At 57.9% G+C, this 20,985-nt stretch overlaps 8 protein-coding genes across 8 annotated transcripts; 4 read left to right on the forward strand and 4 right to left on the reverse strand.

The window, feature by feature from the left end:
- Positions 1-54: 54 nt before the first annotated feature.
- Positions 55-870, reverse strand: MFIFM68171_07946 (uncharacterized protein; the record flags this gene model as incomplete). The annotated part of the gene is made up of 1 exon (XM_071063366.1): positions 55-870. One exon carries the CDS (start codon positions 868-870, stop codon positions 55-57), a length of 816 nt encoding a protein of 271 aa, XP_070919467.1.
- A 1,381-nt stretch (positions 871-2,251) lies between these two features.
- Positions 2,252-3,441, reverse strand: MFIFM68171_07947 (uncharacterized protein; the record flags this gene model as incomplete). The annotated part of the gene is made up of 3 exons (XM_071063367.1): positions 2,252-2,257; positions 2,368-2,666; positions 2,721-3,441. The coding sequence occupies 3 exons, from the start codon at positions 3,439-3,441 to the stop codon at positions 2,252-2,254; spliced, it is 1,026 nt and encodes a 341-aa protein (XP_070919468.1).
- Positions 3,442-4,804: 1,363 nt separating this feature from the next.
- On the forward strand, positions 4,805-5,497 carry MFIFM68171_07948 (DUF757 domain-containing protein; the record flags this gene model as incomplete). The annotated part of the gene is made up of 4 exons (XM_071063368.1): positions 4,805-4,861; positions 4,964-5,273; positions 5,329-5,365; positions 5,419-5,497. The coding sequence occupies 4 exons, from the start codon at positions 4,805-4,807 to the stop codon at positions 5,495-5,497; spliced, it is 483 nt and encodes a 160-aa protein (XP_070919469.1).
- Positions 5,498-5,848: 351 nt separating this feature from the next.
- Positions 5,849-10,589, forward strand: HST6 (ATP-dependent permease; the record flags this gene model as incomplete). Its single annotated transcript, XM_071063369.1, has 3 exons — positions 5,849-6,420; positions 6,589-7,255; positions 7,308-10,589. The coding sequence occupies 3 exons, from the start codon at positions 5,849-5,851 to the stop codon at positions 10,587-10,589; spliced, it is 4,521 nt and encodes a 1,506-aa protein (XP_070919470.1).
- Positions 10,590-10,830: 241 nt separating this feature from the next.
- On the reverse strand, positions 10,831-11,865 carry MFIFM68171_07950 (Auxiliary Activity family 9 catalytic domain-containing protein; the record flags this gene model as incomplete). Its single annotated transcript, XM_071063370.1, has 4 exons — positions 10,831-10,869; positions 10,923-10,972; positions 11,026-11,588; positions 11,747-11,865. 4 exons carry the CDS (start codon positions 11,863-11,865, stop codon positions 10,831-10,833), a joined length of 771 nt encoding a protein of 256 aa, XP_070919471.1.
- Positions 11,866-14,998: 3,133 nt separating this feature from the next.
- Positions 14,999-16,192, forward strand: GE2 (4-O-methyl-glucuronoyl methylesterase; the record flags this gene model as incomplete). The annotated part of the gene is made up of 1 exon (XM_071063371.1): positions 14,999-16,192. One exon carries the CDS (start codon positions 14,999-15,001, stop codon positions 16,190-16,192), a length of 1,194 nt encoding a protein of 397 aa, XP_070919472.1.
- Positions 16,193-17,362: 1,170 nt separating this feature from the next.
- MFIFM68171_07952 (Putative drug/proton antiporter YHK8) lies at positions 17,363-19,419 on the forward strand (the record flags this gene model as incomplete). Its single annotated transcript, XM_071063372.1, has 2 exons — positions 17,363-19,348; positions 19,402-19,419. 2 exons carry the CDS (start codon positions 17,363-17,365, stop codon positions 19,417-19,419), a joined length of 2,004 nt encoding a protein of 667 aa, XP_070919473.1.
- A 181-nt stretch (positions 19,420-19,600) lies between these two features.
- MFIFM68171_07953 (F-box domain containing protein) lies at positions 19,601-20,862 on the reverse strand (the record flags this gene model as incomplete). The annotated part of the gene is made up of 2 exons (XM_071063373.1): positions 19,601-19,943; positions 20,036-20,862. The coding sequence occupies 2 exons, from the start codon at positions 20,860-20,862 to the stop codon at positions 19,601-19,603; spliced, it is 1,170 nt and encodes a 389-aa protein (XP_070919474.1).
- Between the last annotated feature and the right edge of the window lie 123 nt (positions 20,863-20,985).

Here is a 20,985-nt window from a genome sequence, read left to right on the forward strand (position 1 = left end):
ACAGCGAAACATACTTGAGGTAAGTAACTAAGCAGACTCCCCGCTTCCATTTCCTCAATCCTCCCCGTCGATCTCAACCAAGTAATAAACCACCTCCTCCTCCACCTCCTCCACCCTGCCCCCCACCGTCCTCGTCCCAGTCTCAGTCGTCGTCACAGCCCGCGTCACCGTCCTGCCGCCCCGCCCGCCGCCTCTCCTCCGCGTGCGCGTGCGCGTGCGTGTCCGAGTCCGCGTCCTGTCTCGATCGCCATCCCCATCCCCATCCCCATCCCCGTCGCCCCAGTTCCAATCGTCGTCGCCCCCGCCGCACCACTCCCATCCGTCCCCGCCCCCCGTCACCGTGGCTGTCACCGTGTCGGTCCTCGTTGAGGTGGACACCACGGTGCGCGTGACGGTGCTCGCGACCGGGCCGGGGCGCGTCTGGATGCTGATGACGGTCACGGTCACGGTGCGCGGCGGGGAGCCGTCGAGCTGGGTGACGGTGCTGGTGGTCAGGGCAGTCTGGGTCTGGGTCTTGGTCTGGGTTTGGGTCTGGGTCTGGGTCTGGGTCTGGGTCTGGGTTTGGTAGGTGAGGATTGTGCTCGTGGTGCGGAAGAGGACGGTTTTGAGAATGGTGGACGTGGCCGTGGATGTGGATGTGGTGATGCAGGTCTGGGGGACGAGCTCGGTTATGGTGGTGGGTAAGCAGGTAGCCGGTGTTCGGGTTGATGAGGAGGGCGGCGAGGCGGGGGCGGATGTGGAATTGGAACTGCTGCTGGAGCAGTCGCCGTAGGCTGCTTGGCAGCCGGGGCCGCAGTGTCCGGTTGTGCTGCCGCACCTGGGGAGTTGGTTAGAATGATGTTTGAGCATCCCGGAGTGTTTGGGGGTCATCTGCCTTCCTCGTCGCTGTGGATGGGGAGAGAGAAAAGATGATTGTTTGTAGTTTGAAAACTTACCAGCCGTGCGGCGAGCAGCACTCTCCAAAAGTTGATCCAATACAGGTGAATTCTCCACCACATTGTCCGTCATCGCTGGTTCTCAGCGCAGACGGCGAAGAAGAACCAACACAGTACTGACTGCCTACTGTAAGCCCATCACACTTGGTGACGGACGGATTGTTTTGCAGGAACTCAGAGACCGTGATGCCGGACGACGCCGCAATAGAGGCACAGGTGTCTCCGGATTGAGCCGTATAAAAGCTGCCGCATACACTCGGAAGGCCAGACACACTTTCGATGGTGAGCACGACCACGATTAGGAACACACCGAAAGAGATCTTGGCCACCATCGTGCCGAGTTTGATGAGTGTTTGAATGTGCAACGATGAGAAAGCTGGTTCTGTCGAGGTGAGCCGGGTAATAGGTTCAGCTTGGCCATCTTATAAGTCCCTCCTGATATTACCTGGGGGTCTCGAACGTCTGCACCTCAGGCTGCGCAGCGAGCCAAATATCTCCAATGCTACGTCACTACAGCTGTCATGCTTGTCGAAATGGTGTGGGGGAGTCAGCCGTTAATTACTTGTCGCGATCTCGTGCCCGCCTTGCGGGCTGGGGACACGGGCGGGTAGCTATTGATAGGCATCCGGGTAGACGGCTAAGAAGTTCCCGCAGGGCGTTAATAAACAGGCGAGGCTAGACACTCGGTAATTACTATCACGGGAACTTTGAAGGATGCCGAGACCCGAGTGCCTACGTTGTGGTGTCATTGAGATGCTTGACCGGACCACAGGAGTGGCTGGGTTGAGTGTGTAAAAGATGTTCTGCTGAAATTCGCGCTGCTCCTAACCATGTATCTTCCGTGGAAGGATAGAGTTTGATCTTGTGCAAACTAATGCTACGCCAGAAACCCAGCGACCGGTCTTTCCAATGCCGGTGTAATCAAGATCCTAAGCCCGAATTCCTTTCCATCTCGGGACTGCCTTTTCCGCTTTCCGTTGGTCCATACACCCCCTTTACCCAACTAATCCGCCTACCCCGTAACCACTTCCCTAACCTCTCGGTCACACCTCTGACCGCCCGTCTCCTCCCACCGGGCTTCCTCTGAGACCTACTCTTCCGTCCACCTAAACAACCCAGATAAACTCAACCTATTCGCAGCCTTACGCCCCTTTACCCATCGCTCATGCTCGTCCTCATCACTCCGGCCTTTCCTCTGCGCAATCCGACCCGGAGTCAAAGTCAAAGGCTGCACCAGCAACAGCGGTGCCTCTCCCTTAGCAGTAGAAGGCCGCACAACTGACGTGCTTACACTATCACTACCACCACCTCTACCACTACCACTATTCCCAGTGACAGCAGCAGCAGCAGCGGCGGCGTTAGTGTCTACCCCATGTATTGCCCGACAGCCATACTCTCCTTCCCACTCCGCCCCATCCCTGTCATGTCTTACGAGTTGTAAACCCCCGTTGTCTGGGCCAAAGTCAAGCAGGGAGGATTGGCCGGCGCTAGGGGTGAGGGGGTACCCCCTCGCTGGGTGGCGGTAGGTGCAGTGGGTGTCGAGCTCCAGCTGCCTGACCTCCTCTGAGCAGAGGGGATGGTCTTTTCCTGATATGGCGAGGATGAGTTCTCTGGCGAGGGTCTGGGGGGCGCCGGTTATGGTGAGGTTGTCGACTAGTGAGCGGAGACGCTTGAGCGGGTTCAATACCATCGCAATGTGTGAGTCAGGGGTGTATGGTATGCATAGGGGGACTGTAAGGGGTTAGTGGTTTGGACTTGTGGAGTGGCGCGGGGATAGACGCTTACCGTCGTCTGGGTTCGGGTCTAGCTGCGAAAAGCTGCATCTGTTTGTCCCCCACTCGGCCGCCGCTGGTCGGAAGCCATGATACCTCCTCACCAACACTCGCAGATCCCGGATCGTAGTTCTCGGAAATACGACCCATTGCTGGTCTACAAACTTGTCCAGGAGCCAGGCAACCTTCCGCAATCCCGGAAGGGAATTGACGCCCACAGCTTCTGGACGCCACTCGCCGCCTTGTTTCGTGAAGTCTAACTCTATGATAATAGACGTCATTAGGGGACCGAAGTGGTTCATGAAGGTCACCGCACCCGGCTGGATCCGCTCCGTCATAATTGGGGAGTAGACCACATGGAACCGCCGGGTGAGGAACAGAGTCGCCAGCACTTCAGCTCGCATGGCGAAGCAGACGGAGGTGTAGCGCGCGAGCGAGAAGAGAGCCGTTTCCAGGCTCTCGAAATAGTCTGTTGACCAGCGCTTGGGACCTGTCTTGCTATTGATTGGCCAGACGGGTTGAAGATATAATGGGCTGTTCATCCGGATTGCCTTGTCGTCACGGTCGTGATGCTGCAAGACGTGTTTCATGACCATGAAACGGACGTTGTCTGGGAGCCGGAAATATCTGGCTGTGCTGTTGATCAAGCGGTTCCGTACCCGCCCCTGGTAGATGTCCTTTGCCTCGCTGATTGCGGTTCCTCCTGTCCAGGTGTTTCCTTTGGCTGGAGGCATCGCGCCCTCGCATGCCAGGCGCATGCAATTCCGTTTGAAGGCGACCCCATCTTCCCCGTCTGCGGTTCTGCAGGCGGAGCTTTTCTTGGCCCAGAATACTTCAACTGTGCGGTCCCATGGAGGGGGGCCTTCCGGGCCAGAGACACAACCGAGAGGCGCACTGACCGACGATATGGATGGAGAAGCCGAGGCAGCCATGAAACCAGGCGAAGATTTCTACGTGGGATTGTCAAAGTGTGAAGTGTCCCTCCAAACTAGCACAGACGACTCAGAGCCCACTGCCCACCTGCGGCTAGAGGATTTATGGCCGTGCGCGAAGAACTCGGTGTCGAGCTCGGATTCTCGCCCGGAACCCTAATTTTTCTAAATACTGATGTCTCGACTGCAGGATTGAGGGCCGTTACTTGGCGGTCAAGGTGCTTGTAATTCTGACTGGACCTGGCGTTGGCTTGAGTGTCAGTGTTGTGATTGTCGAATAGTCGAAGGGTGGGCTTCTGGTCTCAAGGTATGTATTAAACGCCCTGCCGTACAATTCTTGGTGCCATGGTACGTGAAATTGACGCAAACAGGCGCAGAATTAGGTGTTGGACGTTTGGACACGGCAGGCGACGACTGATCTCAGCGCCGTCTTTTCTAGCGGGCTTCAGTTTTTAGCTCCAAGAGGCAACCCTCATTTGCGGTTTCCATAATCAGGGCTAAGCCATGGAACAGACAGGAAGGTGCGAGTAGACATATGTCAAGGCCCGGAGGACGGGGATCATTTTGACAACGAGCGCTGTGCAACGGTTGGCGAATGAAGCCAGCTTGGCCGTTGGCTCCGATGCAGATCAGAAATGTTTGGTGTTTACACAAGCACAAGGCTACCGGGTGGAACAGATAATTATGGTTTATAACAAACACGAACATCAAGCATCCACGTACGAGTTCGGCGGGGCCCAAGACTATGGACACCCGCAACACACCAACAGCTACCTGCACATGACATGACCACCCCCTGACGCAAATAAACAAGCCGGTTTCCATTCCGACACTGCCAACACAGATAGCATGGCAACCTGAGAATGGTGCAGAGCCCAGACACATGACCTAAGACAAGCCAAGATCCTGCCTCCTGCCGCCATTTACGGGAGCCTTGCATACGGTGCTGCACTTCACCCATCGAAGACTGCAGAAAGAGAGGGTGGGAGACGATGTCTTGGCACAAAAGCAATTTTCTTATCGATAAAGCATGACGCCCGCCCGCAGGTTATCAACCCCGCGAAATCCTCACCCCACCATCCTGCGCTGCGCTGTGCTGCAGCTGTGGAAGCTCTTTGGTCGCGCATCGTAACTTGGCTTGGGCAGACAGCCATCAGCTATCGCAATGTCGGCGCCAGTTCCTAAAAAGTTCAACGCCGAGGAGGCCGACAACCTCGAGGATGTGCGACTGCCCCGATTCCTTCCTTTGAACCCCTCTCCTCCACCCCTGTTCTTCACGGCGCATTACTGTCGCCAGGAAAACGTTGACACTTTCGTTCTGTAGATCGAGAAGCAGTTCGCCGTCAAGGTGGTCCAGCACATGCAGACGTACTGGGCCATCCTGGGAAACGTCAAGGGCTCGTCGCTGCGCCTGACCAAGATGGACGACGAGATCTATGACCACCTCAAGCGCGACTTCCCCGAGTTCGACCCGGCCGCCACCATCGACGAGGACGAGATGAAGAGCAAGTCGGGCAAGGAGAAGTGGCGCAACTTTATGATGGCATACGAGAAGAAGGTGGACGACTACAACTTCGGAACCATCCTACGCTCCAATCCCAAGTTCGAGTATGGGCAGGAGGAGACCATTTTCGGTGGGTTGGCACGTAGGGCAGGCGGCATTGCGACGGAGATGCTAACAATGCACAGTTCCAAGAATGCAGTTTTATGCCGTCGAGATCGCAAGGTAAATGCCGCGTATCCTTGTGCTAGCAAAATTGAGTGCTGACTCCTTTGCAGGAACCGGCTCGGCCTGAACGACTGGATCTACGAGAAGGCCCAACAAGAGAAAGCCGAGGCATCCAAGTCTAGTGCATGAGAATGCTGTACAATTTTGAATCATGTCCATGGTCCTCGAGCTGATGTGTGGCTTTGTGCCTCTTAATATTGTTCCCGCCATTGCCCTAGACGTCCCTCTGAAGAACAATACTAACCCGCACAAAGACTTGCACCACACCGAGTCCCCTATTCTCCCCATGAGCTACTGACCCCTAGTACCCATTCCATAGTACATTGGCTACGTCCTATTATCTCCATCTCTGCCTCGCCTAAGTACGAGGTATTTCTTTGAGGATTTCCACTCTGCTTCTCACGATCACCCAACCCATCCACTCTAAAGCGTTGAAAGCAGCAGTTTCTCTCTTTTATTTCCCAACCACCAACCGCCAACATGGACTCCCCAGCCAACCCCCCATGGTTCACAAAGCCATCCTCCGAACACACTGACATCCATCTCAACCAACTAACCTCCGAGCCGTACCGCGCAAACCCCTTCACCAACCCGAGCACAGTCACAACCACCATCACGGCAACCCACAACAGCACATCCAAATCACCCAGACCCGCCAGGTCCACCTTCCTCCACCTCTTCGCCTTCACCCCGCCCCGCCACATCCCCTTACTCGTCCTCTCCATCCTGTCCTCAGCCGTCGTCGCGGCGGGCCGCACGGGGTATGTCGTCTTCCTGGGCAAGATCTTCGAGCTCGTCTCGGCCCGCGGCGCAGGCCGCTTGCCCCCCGGCGAGTTCCTGGACGAGATCTGCCGCTGGGCCGTGTACATGGTCCTGCTGGGCGTCGGGATGTGGGTGTTCTCGACGCTGGAGGTGGCGCTGTGGGTCGTCGGCGGCCAGCTGAGGGCCAGGGAGGCTAGGGAGACGGTGTGGGCTGTGCTGATGAGGAGGGCGGTGGGCTGGTTTGAGGCGCGGGAGGAGGGGGTTGGGGCGGTGTTGGCGGGGGTTTTGTCGTAAGTTGCTCTCTCTTTTTTATTTTTTTATTTTTTTATTTTTATTTTTTTTTTTTTTTTGGGGGGGGGGGGGGGGGGGGGTATGGGGTATGGTTGGATTTTTGGGGAGTTTTGGTTGTGAAAGGGGAAGGAGATGGAGGCGATTCTGACTGACGGTTCCTGCTACAGACAGACGAGGGAGCTGCAAACGGCCACGTCGCAGATCCTGGCGCTTTTCGTCTACGACTTGTTCGTGTTTGGCGCGTGCATCGTGGTGGCGTTTGTCTTTTCGTTCAAGCTCACGCTAGTCATGCTCACGACGGGTGTGCCCGCTGCGGTTATCTTCTGGGGGATTGGTCGGTTCGTTGATTCGGCCATCGAGGCGCAGAGGTGGGAGCTCGCGCAGGCGTCCCAGTCCCTGATCGCCGCTACCACGGCCATCGACATCGTCAAGGTGTATAATGCTGAGGATCACGAGGTTTTCCAGTTCACCGCGGCGATTCGGAGGGCGGCAAATTACTATTCCCGGCAGGTCCTCTGCAACTGCGCGCAGATGAGCTACGTCAAGCTGTGGATGATCATGCTTTTCGTGCTTGGCTTTTATTTTGCCATCATTCTCGTCGGCAAGGGGGAGCTCACGCCGGGAACCGCGTTGACGACCTTTTATGCGGCATTGGTTGCGTTTCAGGCCCTCGAGGCGCTGGGCCCGATGTGGCTTGTTCTTGCGAAAGGCATGGTTGCTGGGCGGAGTCTTCAAGGCTTGGTGACTGAACAGGAGGAAGGTGACCAACAGATGGATAAGACCACTGGGTGGCGCAGGCCTTCGCGGTGTTCAGGGGATATCAAGATGACCAACGTCAGTATCTCGATCCTCAGTGGACCATGGCATTTGACTAAGCATTGCATAGATCAGCTTCGCGTATCCGTCCAACCCGACCCAGACAGTTCTCAAGTCATGCACCCTAAGGTTCTCTCCCGGGCAGCTCACCTTCGTTGTCGGTAGAAGCGGCTCCGGAAAGAGCACATTGGGCAGCCTCCTCGTGAGGTTCTACGAGCCTCTGAGCGGGCAGATCACCGTCGACGGCAACCCGATTGCAACTTTGGATCTTGAATGGCTCCGCCGCAACATCACCCTGGTCCAACAATCCAGCATTCTCTTCAACGACAGCTTCTTCCAGAACATTGCCTTTAATGCGCCAGGCCGGGACAATGTCTCCTTTCAAACGGTTCAAGACGCCTGCAGCATGGCTCTTCTCCAGTCTACCATTGCCGGCATGCCTGACGGGCTCAAAACCAAGGTCGGGCCAGGCGGGTACAACCTCAGCGGCGGGCAGAAGCAGCGGCTCGCTCTTGCTAGGGCGAAAATCCGCGATCCGCCTGTATTAATTCTCGACGAAATCACTAGCTGGCTGGATCCGATGAGCAGGTCGTTGATCATGGAGGCCATTCGAATCTGGAGGAAAGGTAAAACCACCATTATCATCACGCACGACGTCGGCCAAATCGAGGATGGTGAGTATGTCTATGTCCTCGCAGAGGGCCGTGTTGTACAGCAAGGGCTCAGAGAGGAGATTTCCAAGGACGGAAGCGGGCTCTTTGCTTCGTTAATCACCTCATCGGACGATTCTCACTCCCCCGCCGGTTCCGACATCAGCGAGAGTGATCTTGTATCCGACTACGGGTTCTCCGATGACGAAGGGGTTGAGAAGGCGAGACGTAGTAGCATTTTCTTTCGCGGCAGCTTTAGGGATAGTCGAATATCCTGGGGGCTTTTTCAAGCTAGTCCATGGAGGGCGGAGCCGGCGCGTGCCAGAAGAACCTTCATCCGCGCTCGGCCTACCTCCCGCAGGACAAGCCAAGCGTCAAGCATGCGCATCGTCACGCAGGCAGGCCGAGAGGTGCAAACCAGCAGAGTGCCGAATGCGCGTCAGGTTCACCAGAAAATGTCGGCAGCAGACAGCCAAACTTCCCTGGACTCTTTAGAAGTGTTCTTCCTCGAGCATCTCGCTAAGCCCAAGGATGAAGAGAACCCGCCCAGGGGACACAAGCTGCCGTCCATGCTGAGCATCTCGAAGACGGTCTGGCCGACTCTAGACAACAAGGGCAAGGGACAGTTGATCCTCGGTATTATCCTGTGTCTCGTAATGGCGGCCGGCACTCCCGTCTTTGCCTTTCTTTTTGCCAACCTGCTCAGCGCTTTCTGGCTCCCTGATGAGCGTGAGGCAGTAAGTGCGAAGTGGGCGGTCTCCCTGACCGTTGTCGCCGTCACTACTGCGACCTCCACCTTCTTGGCCTATTACTTCATGGAGAAAGTGGCTCAGAAATGGATCGATATGCTCCGTGCCGAGGCAGTCAAGCGCATCCTCAGCCAGCCCAAGTTCTGGTTTGACAAAGCAAGCCACTCGCCGAGCCGCATCGCGCAATGTCTTGATCGCAACGCTGAGGAGATGCGCAAGCTCGTTGGCATGTTTGTGCCCATTCTCCTGAGCGTTTCCACCATGATCATTGCTTCCGTAGTCTGGGCACTGGTGATCCGATGGGACCTTACCCTGGTGACGCTCTCGGGGGTGCCGGTGGCGCTGGGGGCCGCGCGAGCCGACGCCATTGTCAGCGACAAGTGGGAGTCTATCTGCGATAAAGCTTCTACATCAACGGGCGCGATTTTTAGCGAAACTTTCTCTAGCATCAGGGTTGTGCGCGCCCTAACGCTCGAACGATACTTCTCTGACAAGCACTCGCGCTCGGAACGTGCTACATACCTTCTCGGCATCAAGCGTGCGATATCTGTGGGCATCTTCTTCGGCTTGTCACAGTCTATCGCCTTCTTCTTGACATCGCTCGTTTTCTTCTACGGCTCCAAGATTCTAAGCGAAGGCCTCGCTACTGTTACCGACGTCGTCAGGATCATCAATCTACTTCTCTTCACGCTCGGTACGGCAGTTGTGCTACTTGCAAGTGTGCCGCAGATTGCCGCCGCCAAGGTGACCGCGACGCAGATGCTCTACTACGCCAATCTTTCTCATACGGCAAGCCACGAGGCGCAGGGTAGCAAGCGTTTGCTGACGCCGTTCCCCGTGCGCATGACAAACATGCGGTTCGCGTACCCCGACGCGCCGTCAACTCAGGTCCTACGGAATATCAACCTACAGATCGACGCGGGGACCTGTACTGCCATTGTGGGCGCTTCCGGGTGCGGCAAAAGCACCATCGCCGCGCTGCTGCTGCGGCTGTACGACCCTGGGCAAGGAACAGAGGATGACGACACAACCAGCTCCGTCCGACCACTCCCTAAAACCAGAACCAGGCCCCTCCCCTCCTGTCGCCCAGAAATCTCCCTCCCTTCCCCCGTCTTGGAATTCCCCACCTCCCCAAACAAGATCTACTTCCCCCTTCCGCCATCCCGCACCAGTACTAATACCAGTGCCAGCCCCAGCCACAGCCACAGCCCCAGCGCTACCAGCAGCGCACTCACCTTCGGCTCGCACGCGTGCTCCGCGCTCTCCACGCGCTCGTTGCGCGCCCACCTCGCCTACGTGCCGCAGACGCCCTTCCTCTTCCCCGCCACCGCCCTCGCCAACCTCACCTACGGCCTGGGCCCGACCTCGCCGCTCGCCGCCCCGGCCAACGTCCACCTCGCCGCCAGGCAGGCCGGCATCCACGACTTCATCGTCTCCCTGCCCCACGGCTACGCCACGCCGCTCGGCGAGGGCGGCCAGCAGGTCTCGGGCGGCCAGGCGCAGCGGCTGTGCATCGCGCGCGCCCTGGTCCGCCGGCCCCGTCTGCTCGTCCTCGACGAGCCGACCAGCGCGCTCGACGCCGAGGCCGCCGACGGCGTCAGGCGGGTCGTCCAGGCCTTGGTCGACGGCAACCGCGGCCGCGGGGACGGCGTGGCGGTTGTGGTGGTGACGCATAGCGAGGAGATGATGAGGGTTGCGGATCGGGTCGTGATGATCGAGGACGGGGTGGTGGTGGAGCAGGGGGGGTATGAGGAGCTTGTGAGGATGGGAGGGAAGTTTGCGGGGCTGGTTGGGGGCGGGGTCTGGGCTGGCGCTGTGGGGAGGGATAGGAGGGGCGGGAGGGGTGTCAAGCGGGATGGTGGTCTTGGTATTGGAGGGGCGTTGGAGGTGGTGAGACTCAGGGAGGAGGCACTTAGGAAGTTGGAGGGCGAGGGGACACCGGGAAATTGGTAGAGGGATTAAACGGAGGTGGTGGTGATCGCCAGGGGCATTCCGTACTTGCATTGAGCTTAGGACAGCTCTGCTTTGTTTTAGTTGCAGATCCTTACGTGGGGAACTAGATATTTACAGAACGTAGCCCTGGGGTTGATCTAGCAACCTGGGCAATACTACTCGTTTTCTTCAAAGCTGTTCGGTTGATGTTAGCCCCTAAACAGCTTCCCTGCCAGAAATACAGATGAAACAACACCGGGACTCACCCATCCCATATCGGCCCTCCAGGAATCGTATAATTCTGCCCATTCAGTTAGCGCGGCTTAAAGATGCGAGAAAACACCCAGTCCCTACCGCCGTGTGCTGGCTCTCTTCCGAGTATATGTCAATCTTGATTGACGGATCTGTGTCCGAGTCAGCATTGCCCAGCTGCTTCAATAATTCCCGAGTCACTCACCATTTTCATCATAGGCCCCGGGAAACTTCATCAAATATTCCGCCGGCGGGAACGCGTCCCCGTCTCCCGTAACGTTCAAATGTGCACATTCGGGATAAAACTGCGGTCGATTGTCAACATGAATCGACAGGATCTCATGCCGAATCATATACAACCCGGCCTTCAGTCTGCTCGGAATCGTGACAGGCCACAGCGCCGGACTGCCATCCCACTTCTGGAACTGCTTCTGATACCACATCCCCTCGGCCAAGTTAGGCCCCTCCAGCAGCCCCGCCTCCCAAATCTTGAACCATTCCACTTCGTTAACGTCCACTTCGGCACAGTCCGTCTCGCACCGCGCCAGCCAAGCCGTCATGGGCCCCACGGGGTGCAGCCAGTACCAGTACACGGCGGTGATGTCCTCGCCCGCGCGGATGGGGATGTACGAGGGTGGCGCCGTGCCGGGGTTGTTGCAGGCGATGTGCTTGTCGGCGACGCTAAAGATGGGGTCGATGGTTGCCCACTGGCGCTGGACCATCCATTCTTGGCCGAGCTGGTCCTCGGCGGGCGTGTCGGGGTCGTAGCTAAGGCGGGGATTTCCAGATCTCTCGCATCAGCTTGGCTCTGCCTCGCTTCACTTTCGCTTACCCGGAACGGAGTGTGATGGGGGAGAGGGGTGAGAGGAAATGCTGTTGGCGATGCCGACTCTTCCGTCCGTGGGGAGCGAACTACTACGACTCACCCTCTGTACCACGTCTCACCAACCGTGTAGTTGGCCAGTCCGCCGTGGGCAAGCGCCGGCCCCGAGAGGACGAGGGCCGCCAAGCCCGCCAAGCGCAGCATCGGTACCGTGACGGACATTTTTGCGGTGCCCAAAGGAAGCAAGACGGTGTTCTGGCTGGTGGGATTCCGCGGATGGTATATCTTGGCTGAGCGGATGGGTTGAAGCGAGGGCACCATCAGCCGAGCATTGCATACCGGTGTAATTCAAGAGCGATATTTGGTGGTAACCGCACTAAGGAAAATTAATGAGTGAGTGGAACGACTTTGTCTACCTTCTCGGTCGGCTCAGACGCGAATTCTCCAGCGGCCGAGGGGTGCAGTGGATGTGGCTGTCCACAAAACCGTCAATCTCTGGCTATAGCGCACATTCCCCGCATACCAATCTGGACGTAAGGATGCCGCTGACAAGCCAGGGTTCGGTCTATATTGGCGGCTATATCGAAGATCAACTGCTGCCCGGAATAGCTCTTAAGCGGGGGGATCGACAGTCCCTACGCATGTCGAAGTGACCGAACGATAAGTCTGGAACTTTGCACTCATGCTTTCAATAGATGGAATACTGAAGAAATAAGTAAATAGAGATAGGCGTCTCGACCAAGCAGCGTCGATCTTCTCAGCTGCCTGAATGCCAAGTATGGCGTACGGTAAGAAGTGAGGGCAAGACCGAATCTGGAGGAAGCTGGCGCCTAAATTGGGGGACGGACGGCAGCGACCTGAGAGGCGATCAATGCCCGGCCCACGCCTATCGGTGCGGCCAGGAACCGTAATCCTGACCGGTAATCACAGCGGAACTCATATGACTCGGTGTAGACATCTCACCTTGCCTGCAGGGTCTCCGAATGGTAGTAACTAAGTATAGGCGTTTTGGTGGGTAGGCATGAAGAGTGTATGCGCTTGAGCCATACTTACATCCTCTCCTAGCAGTAGCTCAACGCATCAACGCAGCTGATCAAACACATCATAATATCTATAACAGCCACCAAATACCCCGGTACTATTATAGACAAATCAGTATCCGCAACGTCAAATCGAGAGCGCACCTACCTCGCCAACCAGTGAGAAACTCAGCGCGCGAATTCAGAATCCGCAAAGAACAAACCCCTCCCAATCGACCGACTAGATCAGAAGTCTTGCCGACCTCCATTCCTTCAGCAGCTTCTTAGATCGCTACACCCGTATGACGATCTATCAGGGCATAGGATCTAAGCATAGCTTTGATATTGGACTTGGTGGGCGCCGAGCCATCCTACGAAGGCTGGGCGATAGCTTGAACTATTTTGAATGCTCCAAAACGTGATGGAATTGCATCCATTCTATAGTAGGCCGTCCTTATGAGGAGTAGATAATGATGAAACAAGGAATTGCAAGACAATGTCTCGAGCTAGTAACATGGCACTGGCAATGCCAGTAGCGAGGCAACTCGAAGACGGTCAGTAGCAGCTACGCGGGACCTGGGAAGGCTACATTGTGTGCGTGGCCTCAGCATGTTACCATCTTCGAGCACTGCCAGGAACTTTGACTGTAATAATGGTTCGCCTATTTTACCCAAGCTTTTCGAGTCGCCCATTTTCAACCACGGTGAGTTCAGCAACTTGGCAGGCTTGCTACTAGTCCTTTGCAGATTATAGCTCATTGCCTTCCGGCTCCCGTCCCCTCCGGACAGAGCGCGTCCGGAGCCTGTAGTGCAGCTCGCAATGTAGTTAGTATTATTCACCCCTTCCATTGAACGACCTAGTATATCACAACCAAGTTCATCGCCCCGTAAAACGCAATCCTGTTTTTTACAGCCACGCCGAAGTAGCAGCGAGCTAGAGAATGACGTTGCGATCAGGAAAATGCCTAGATTCTTCCAGCCCTCTTGGATGCCAAGTATGGGGTGCAGTAGTAGGGGTAAGGAGCGCATTGGAGCAACCCTCTGACGTTGCGCGGTCAAGGACCTTGCCTACTTCTCAATGCAACATGTCGGCACTATTGGCACTCCAATTAGTCAGTCTGGGGTAGCTACTTGGCAGCCAAAATCTCCGGCCGCGGGGTGGCATCGATTTTTGCCGTGAGGCTCGGTGTCACCACGGGATCTGTCAAGTGCTTGGCGGAACATGGCTGACTCGGGGCCTTTCTCTACGCTCTGTGCGAGAAAGCCATCGCCAAAGGGGGAAATGATGGCCAAGAAGGGGTACAGCAAAAGGATGGTTGCGCTCCGCACCAGCTAGAACGGGATGAAGGGCCCCCTCTATGGTGTCCGAGAGACTAAGCCTGGGGGAAGAGCTTGAGGGAGCTTGGGAGAATCCCAGATACCCGAATATTGCTTTTACATCATCACGAGCCAAGACAACGTGCGATGCTACCCGTGGTGGCGGAGATTTTCCACGTATAAGCGTGAAGAAACGAACAGGGTCGAGGCAAATGCACAAGCAGAGGGTAGAAGGATAATAAGGAGAATACTAAGCTCATCAGGGCTGCAATCCCATCTCACTTACACGATCGGGGCTGGGGCACCGTGGCTGCATTCGGCAGTGTCCCGCCAGGCCGTGCCAATCGGGGGTCGAAGTAGGACCCGAGAAAATAGGGGCCGCGTTTGATCAGCGATGCGCCGGCAAATAACCATATTACCCCAATCTGCCCCCAATTCCCCCTGGAACCACACGGGCTTAGAAGCAGAAGGATAGCCCCCATCTTCCAAAGTGCCAAGGTAGGGCGTTCCGCGCTGGCCCTTCTGCCGCCACATGGCACTTCTGCCCACCACATGGCTGGCTATGGCAAACACAAACACATGGTGGCCCTGGCAACCATTGGACCATGGCGAACCCCCAGGCTGGGGGTACGGTTCCCCTCCCTCCCCGGTCGCAAGGATGGAGCGCGGAGGCGGAAGATGCGGGGAATGTTCCACTCCGCCCACAATAACCAGAGGCTGTAAGGTTCGCCGCCGCCTCCGTTCCGCCCCGAGGATTGGATAAGCCAGGCGGGCTCTGGTCGTTGACGACAGCCCAATATGCACTCGACCCATGATTAATTTCTCCGGGCAAAGAGATGACATTGTACACGCCAGGCACAGGGCCGCATTTTCTCCGCGATCCCGCATACCCGGGATGGAGGCGCCTGGTATAAAAGTGGCCGCAGCGCAGATCGTCAGGGGGGGGATTAGCTTTTGCTCGACGTGTTCAGGCTCTGCGTTGCTCAGTAAAGCTTCACTTCCGCACAACAACAAGAAAAAATGGTCCATTTGGCTTCAGCCCTCCTGGTGGCCGGCGCGGCCTTCGCCGTAGCGGCGCCCGCCAGCGAGATTTTTGAGCGTCAATCGTGCTCGACGTCTGACAGCTACCCGACCGTCAACGTGGCCAAGCTTCCCGACCCGTTCACGAACGCGGCCGGCACCAAGATCACGACCAAGGCCGACTTTGAGTGCCGACGGGCCGAGATCAGCAAGATCATGCAGCAGTACGAGCTCGGCACGTACCCGGGCCCCCCGGACAGCGTCGAGGCGTCGATGAGCGGCAACAGGATCAACATCCGCGTGACGGTGGGCGGCAAGAGCATCTCGTTCTCGCCATCGATCCGGAAGCCGTCCGGCAGCGGGCCGTTCCCGGCCATCATCGGCATTGGCGGCGCGTCGATCCCCATCCCCAGCAACGTGGCCACCATCACGTTCGGCAACGACGAGTTCGGCGCCCAGTCCGGCGGTGGCTCGCGCGGCCGCGGCAAGTTCTACGATCTCTTTGGCAGCAGCCACTCGGCCGGCTCGCTGACGGCGTGGGCCTGGGGTGTTGACCGGCTGGTCGACGCGCTCGAGCAGATTGGGCCCGAGGCGTCGGGTATCGACCCCAAGCGGCTCGGCGTGACGGGCTGCTCGCGCAACGGCAAGGGCGCCTTCGTGACGGGTGCCTTCGTCGACCGCATCGCCCTCACCATCCCGCAGGAGTCGGGCGCGGGCGGCGCCGCCTGCTGGCGCATCAGCGACCAGCAAAAGTCGGGGGGCGCCAACATCCAGACGGCGCAGCAGATCATTGGCGAGAACCCGTGGTTCTCGCGCAACTTTGACCCGTACGTGCGGTCCATCACCACCATCCCGCAGGACCACCACTTCCTCGCCGCCATGATCGTGCCGCGCGGCCTGGCCGTGTTCGAGAACAACATCGACTGGCTCGGCCCCGTCTCGACGACGGGCTGCATGAAGGCCGGCCGCGCCATCTACAAGAGCTACGGCGTGCCCAACAACATGGGCTTCTCGCTCATTGGCGGCCACAACCACTGCCAGTTCCCGAGCGGCCAGAACTCGGAGCTCAGCCAGTACATCAACTACTTCCTGCTCAACAGCGGCACCGCGCCGGGCGCCGTCGAGCGCAGCGTCTCCAACGTCGCCCTCGACACCTGGGCCCCGTGGGCCGCCAGCTCGCCGACGCTATCGTAAGCGGTCGACGCAGAGGCGGTGGCGGAGGAGCAGGGCATGCGCAGTTCATCTCTCGTTTCCTTTTTGACTCGATAGGAGTAAACGATCTGATCCTTGAATGACGATGCCTGTCGGCGGGGGGGGGGGTCAATCGTATCTTGTAAATATGGCGAAAGAAACATAGCAATGGAAGCTCTCTTTCCTTTTAGTGTCGCATTGCGCCGCTGGCTGTTCGCCCAACGTGCAAACCTCGTTGTGCTTGATCCGGGACAGTAATCGTGAGAGATGGGAACATGGAAAGGGAATGCCGAATCGGACTTTCTTCAGCGAGAGCAGCGCGATGGTTGGTCGGGCAGAAGAGCCAAGCGCGCAGCCTCCCGTGCGGGCCCGGGAATAACCGGATTTAACTAGCGCCTGGGGAAAATGTGGGGGCAAGCGAAGCAACCAAGCAACAGCCAAGAGCGTTTTGACGACATCCGCCCGAGACTCTCTCTCTCTTCGCAGGCTCATGCCAATCATGTTGTCCGGGCCTTGCATTTCTTATCTGCCCTGGCACCCATGTTCACAAAACTCGGTGGCTCAAATGCGCCCGGAAAGAGACGGGGATATTTGGGCGTCGGTGGATTGACGAAAGAACCAAGATGTTGTTGTCCCTACCACTCGTAGAGGTGACCGAGGACGGGGGGGAGTAGGAAATGAGATATATCTCGTCGTCGAGCAACCCCCAACGGACCTCCTTCTCCCCAAAACTCGATCCGATGCAACGGGCAGAGTCTTAGCACATATGGTCGGACCACCCACATGCACGTTTCGCACTTGCTGTAAGCGATACAAGTTCCCTTCCGGGTCGGGGAGCCGGGAGGGTGTCCAAGATGCCTCTTCCGTCCGAACCACACTCTCTCCTCGGTGTGGTTTCCATTATCCATACGCGCGCTATGTTTGTCATGGTAAAGAATTAGAACGCCGTATCAATATTATTCCTTTCTTCGCAAACACCGGCACCTCCGGCTCGACCGGTGCTGCAGCGCGTGCTTTATCTATGCCGGACACCTTCCTCGTTTTGACTTTCGCCCCGCTTCCTGCTCGTCAGCCCCCGCGATATCGGCATCCCGCAATCCTCACGGCGCCTTCCAGGAAATATCCAATTCTCCATTATTCCGCGTAGCCTGGGAGAGATGATCGTTGACGACAATGGCTGAGACGAGAGCCCATCCGCCTCCGAGGATGGACCAACAACGCGCCGAAAGCACCCCGAGCAACACATACCCACCATTCCCCATTAGTCCGGCTACAGAACCCAGGCGATCATCTTACACCGGCCCGACCGCCACCACCGAGATCACCTACCTGTACCTAACCTTTTCCACCGCCCTCCCCCAAGCCAACACCATCCTCCTCGCCTCTCAGATTACCCATCACAGCGGCCTCGCTGCTTCTCCTTCTCCTCCTCCTCCTCCTCCTCCCCCGCCCCCAGACCTGACCCGCTTCGCCAACCCACAGCAGTGGCCCAGCCGACTCAAGAACCTGCACCTGGGGCTCGCCTGCACAGCGACCTTTCTGACGGCGTACGCGTCAGGGGCGTACTCGCCGCCGCAGGGGCTGCTGCGGCAGTCGCTGGGGGGGCAGCCGGTGGCGGCGGAGGCGGTGGCGGGGGGGATGACGACGTTCTGCGTGGGGTTCGCGCTGGCGCCCATGGTGCTGGCGCCGCTGAGCGAGATGAACGGCCGCTACCCCGTCTTCGTGGCCGCCGGCGCCGTCTGGGTCGCCGCCCAGGCCGCCTGCGCCCTCGTCCCCCGCCTCGAGCCCCTCCTCGCCGCCCGCTTCCTCGCCGGCGCCGGCTCCAGCGTCTTCAGCACCATGGTCGGCGGCGTCATCGCCGACATGTGGGCCGCCCGCGCCCGCAACACCCCCATGGCCCTCTTCAGCGCCAGCGCCCTGGTCGGGCTCGGCGCAGGCCCCTTGGTCGGCGCGGTTATGGCCCATCGGCTGGGGGGCGGTGGTGGTGGGGGTGGTGATGGTGGTGATGATGGAGGTGGTGATAGATGGAAGTGGATCTTTTGGCATCAGGTGGTGGTCGGCGGGTTACTGATGGTGGCGTTGGCGCTGTTTTTTCGGGAGAGCCGCGGATCGGTTGTGCTGTCGAGGAAGGCAGCGAGGTTGAATCAGTGGTATGAGAAACTGGAGGGGATGGGGTTCTATGGGGTATGGTATGAGGAGGAGGATGGAGGCGGGGAGGGAACTCCCAGCTGTGTTTGTTTGGCCGAGGGGCATGAGGAAAAGGCTACGGTGCAACACCTTCATCGGCAAGTGGTTACAGGTGACACGCTCAGGCGCATCCGCTGGCTGGTCAAGGAAGACGAGGAGAGGTCCTCCCTCGGCAAGATGGTGACCATTTCGGTCACGCGGCCGTTTCACCTGCTCTTCACGGAGCCCGTCGTCTTTTTCTTTTCCCTCTGGGTGTCCTTCGCGTGGAGCATCCTCTATCTCGCCCTTGGCGCGATCCCTTTCGTCTTTGAGAAAGTGTACGGCTGGTCTCTCGAGGAATCAGGATATGCCTTTGCACCCATCATCATTGGCACTGTAATCCAAACCGCCCTCAGTATCTGGCAAGAAAGGATACTGCAACACCCTAGATGGGCCACTTCACCTCTGGACAGCACCACTCCCAGTGCGGACATTTCCGACGAGTCAGCTAGCGAGTCATCGGGGCCTTGCCATGTCACCCTCTCTGGCGCCGATACTGCCTGGCGTTACCTGCGCAGACGCTTCCCCGCCGAGGCGCCCGAGTCTCGCCTGTACTTCACCTGCCTGACCGGCACGCTCCTCCCGATCGGCCTTTTTGTCTTCGGCTTCACGGCACTTCCGCGCATACACTGGACCGCCCCGGCATTGGGCCTCGTCTTAGCCACGATGGGCATCATGAGCATCTATCTAGCCGTCTTTAACTATTTCGCAGATACGTACCACAAGTACGCTTCGTCAGCGCTCGCGGCCCAGTCGTTCTGCCGGAACGCTCTCGGCGGGGCGTTCCCGCTTGTGACGGTAGCCATGTACAAGAACCTGGGAGAGGCGAAGGCCGGCGCGCTGCTAGGCGGTATCGCAACAGCCTTGACGATTGTGCCCTGGGTGCTTATGTTCTTCGGCGAGAGGATTAGGGCGAGGAGCCGGTTTGCGAGTGTAAGTCGAGAATCCGGCTACTTATCTTGGGGAGGTGCTAACGTTCCGGGCAGCAACTGGAAACGGACTAGGTTGCGCCCGGGGCAGGGCTACTGTTCGCCCCTAGATGAACATTGTCTATTCATATAACCTCTGTATACTGCCGACGCCAACGAACTTGTATAGATACGAAATACTGCCGGCCGGTATATTCATAATACATGCCCGGCCTGGGCACCGGTGCGCTTCGAACTTAGTGCATCGCGTCCCGTCTTAGTCGATGTCATCGTCACTCGTCGGGGCTTTTCCGTCAAGATCTACACCTGATAGCTTGCGCCCCGCCTCGTTTAGCGACCTCTCCTCTTCAAAACCCGTCTCTTCAACGTCCACCACATCGTCTCCCGATTCCGATTCCGATTTCACATCAGGCAGCGGCTCACCCTTCCCCTGCCCTCCCGACGCGTGGGTCAGGGCCTGCAGCGCCTCGGGCTTTAACGAGCCGTTCTCGTTGACGTCCTCAGCCAAGTGCAGCGTGAACAGGACCACCAGATAAACCTGACCAGTCGAGCGGTTACGGAGGACGTATCTGAGCTGGTGTGAGCGCTTGCGGCGGTGCCTGGGCCGGTGTAAGATGTCTTCATTGCCACACTGCGGCGGTTGCGTCCACAAAACTATCCAGAGAGACAAAGAGGGGGAATGTCAACGTACCTTAGACCCTGTCCATCCCAATACTTGATGATGGGCAAATTAAACCCCGGCAACCGTAACGCAAACTCGTTGAAGTCAATGTACGGGTTAAAGAAATCCACCCCGTACGTCCGTCCGTACTCCCAAACCCACTTCTCCTTGCTGTCCTGCCTCAGCGCCCACTTCATCCTCGCCTTCGCATCGCTCGGCGCTCCTATGCCGTCCCTCCACGCCATCCCGTCTTCATCGCCGCCTTCCTCGAACCACAACCCCCCCTTTTCCGGGTCGTTCTCCCCTTCCCCGACATGAACCGCATTAAACGAACTGAGGGCGGGGCCATACAAGTGCGGCACGTCGGCGTAGGCATCCCCGTCCAAACCGGGGTCAATCCACCACTTGACGATGTTGAGCGCCGTGTTGAACCCGGGCGGAAGGCGGTCGCGGATGGGGTGGTCAAAGTCGTTGCCAAATTGGAGGTCCGCGGCCGATACACCCCTCTTCCCCTTCCTCTGCCCGTCCTCCGTCCCATCCCCATCCCCATCCTCATCCCCATCTACATTCCTCTCCCCTTCACCCTCACCGCCCCCGCTGGGATCCTTCAACCGAAACCGCAACGCAATGCTATACTGATCCCCATTGTACTTGTGCGGCTCCCTCTCAAAGTACACCGACGTCTCGGGCGCGTCGCGCGGCAGCCCGCGGTAGTTGTGCACCCGCACGTTGAGGCTGGCGTCGAGCAGGTCGCTGCTGATCTCGACCGGCTGGGCTTGGTTGACGGGGACCTGGACGTGGGTGGATATGTCGTAACTCGGCCCGGCCGTTACGCGGATGAGGTATTTGGATGCCATTTTTTTTTGTTTTGCTTCTGTCGTGGCGCGCTTGCGAGGGGGCGGGCACTATCTGGGGAAGAAAGTCATTCGTACTGGCAGTAATAAGAGGGAATGAGATAGGGTTTAATGGAATGAGGAAAT

The sequence above is a fragment of the Madurella fahalii genome, assembly GCF_045866475.1.
Source record: "Madurella fahalii IFM 68171 DNA, scaffold_4, whole genome shotgun sequence".
In the NCBI taxonomy this organism is placed as follows: Eukaryota; Fungi; Ascomycota; class Sordariomycetes; order Sordariales; genus Madurella; species Madurella fahalii.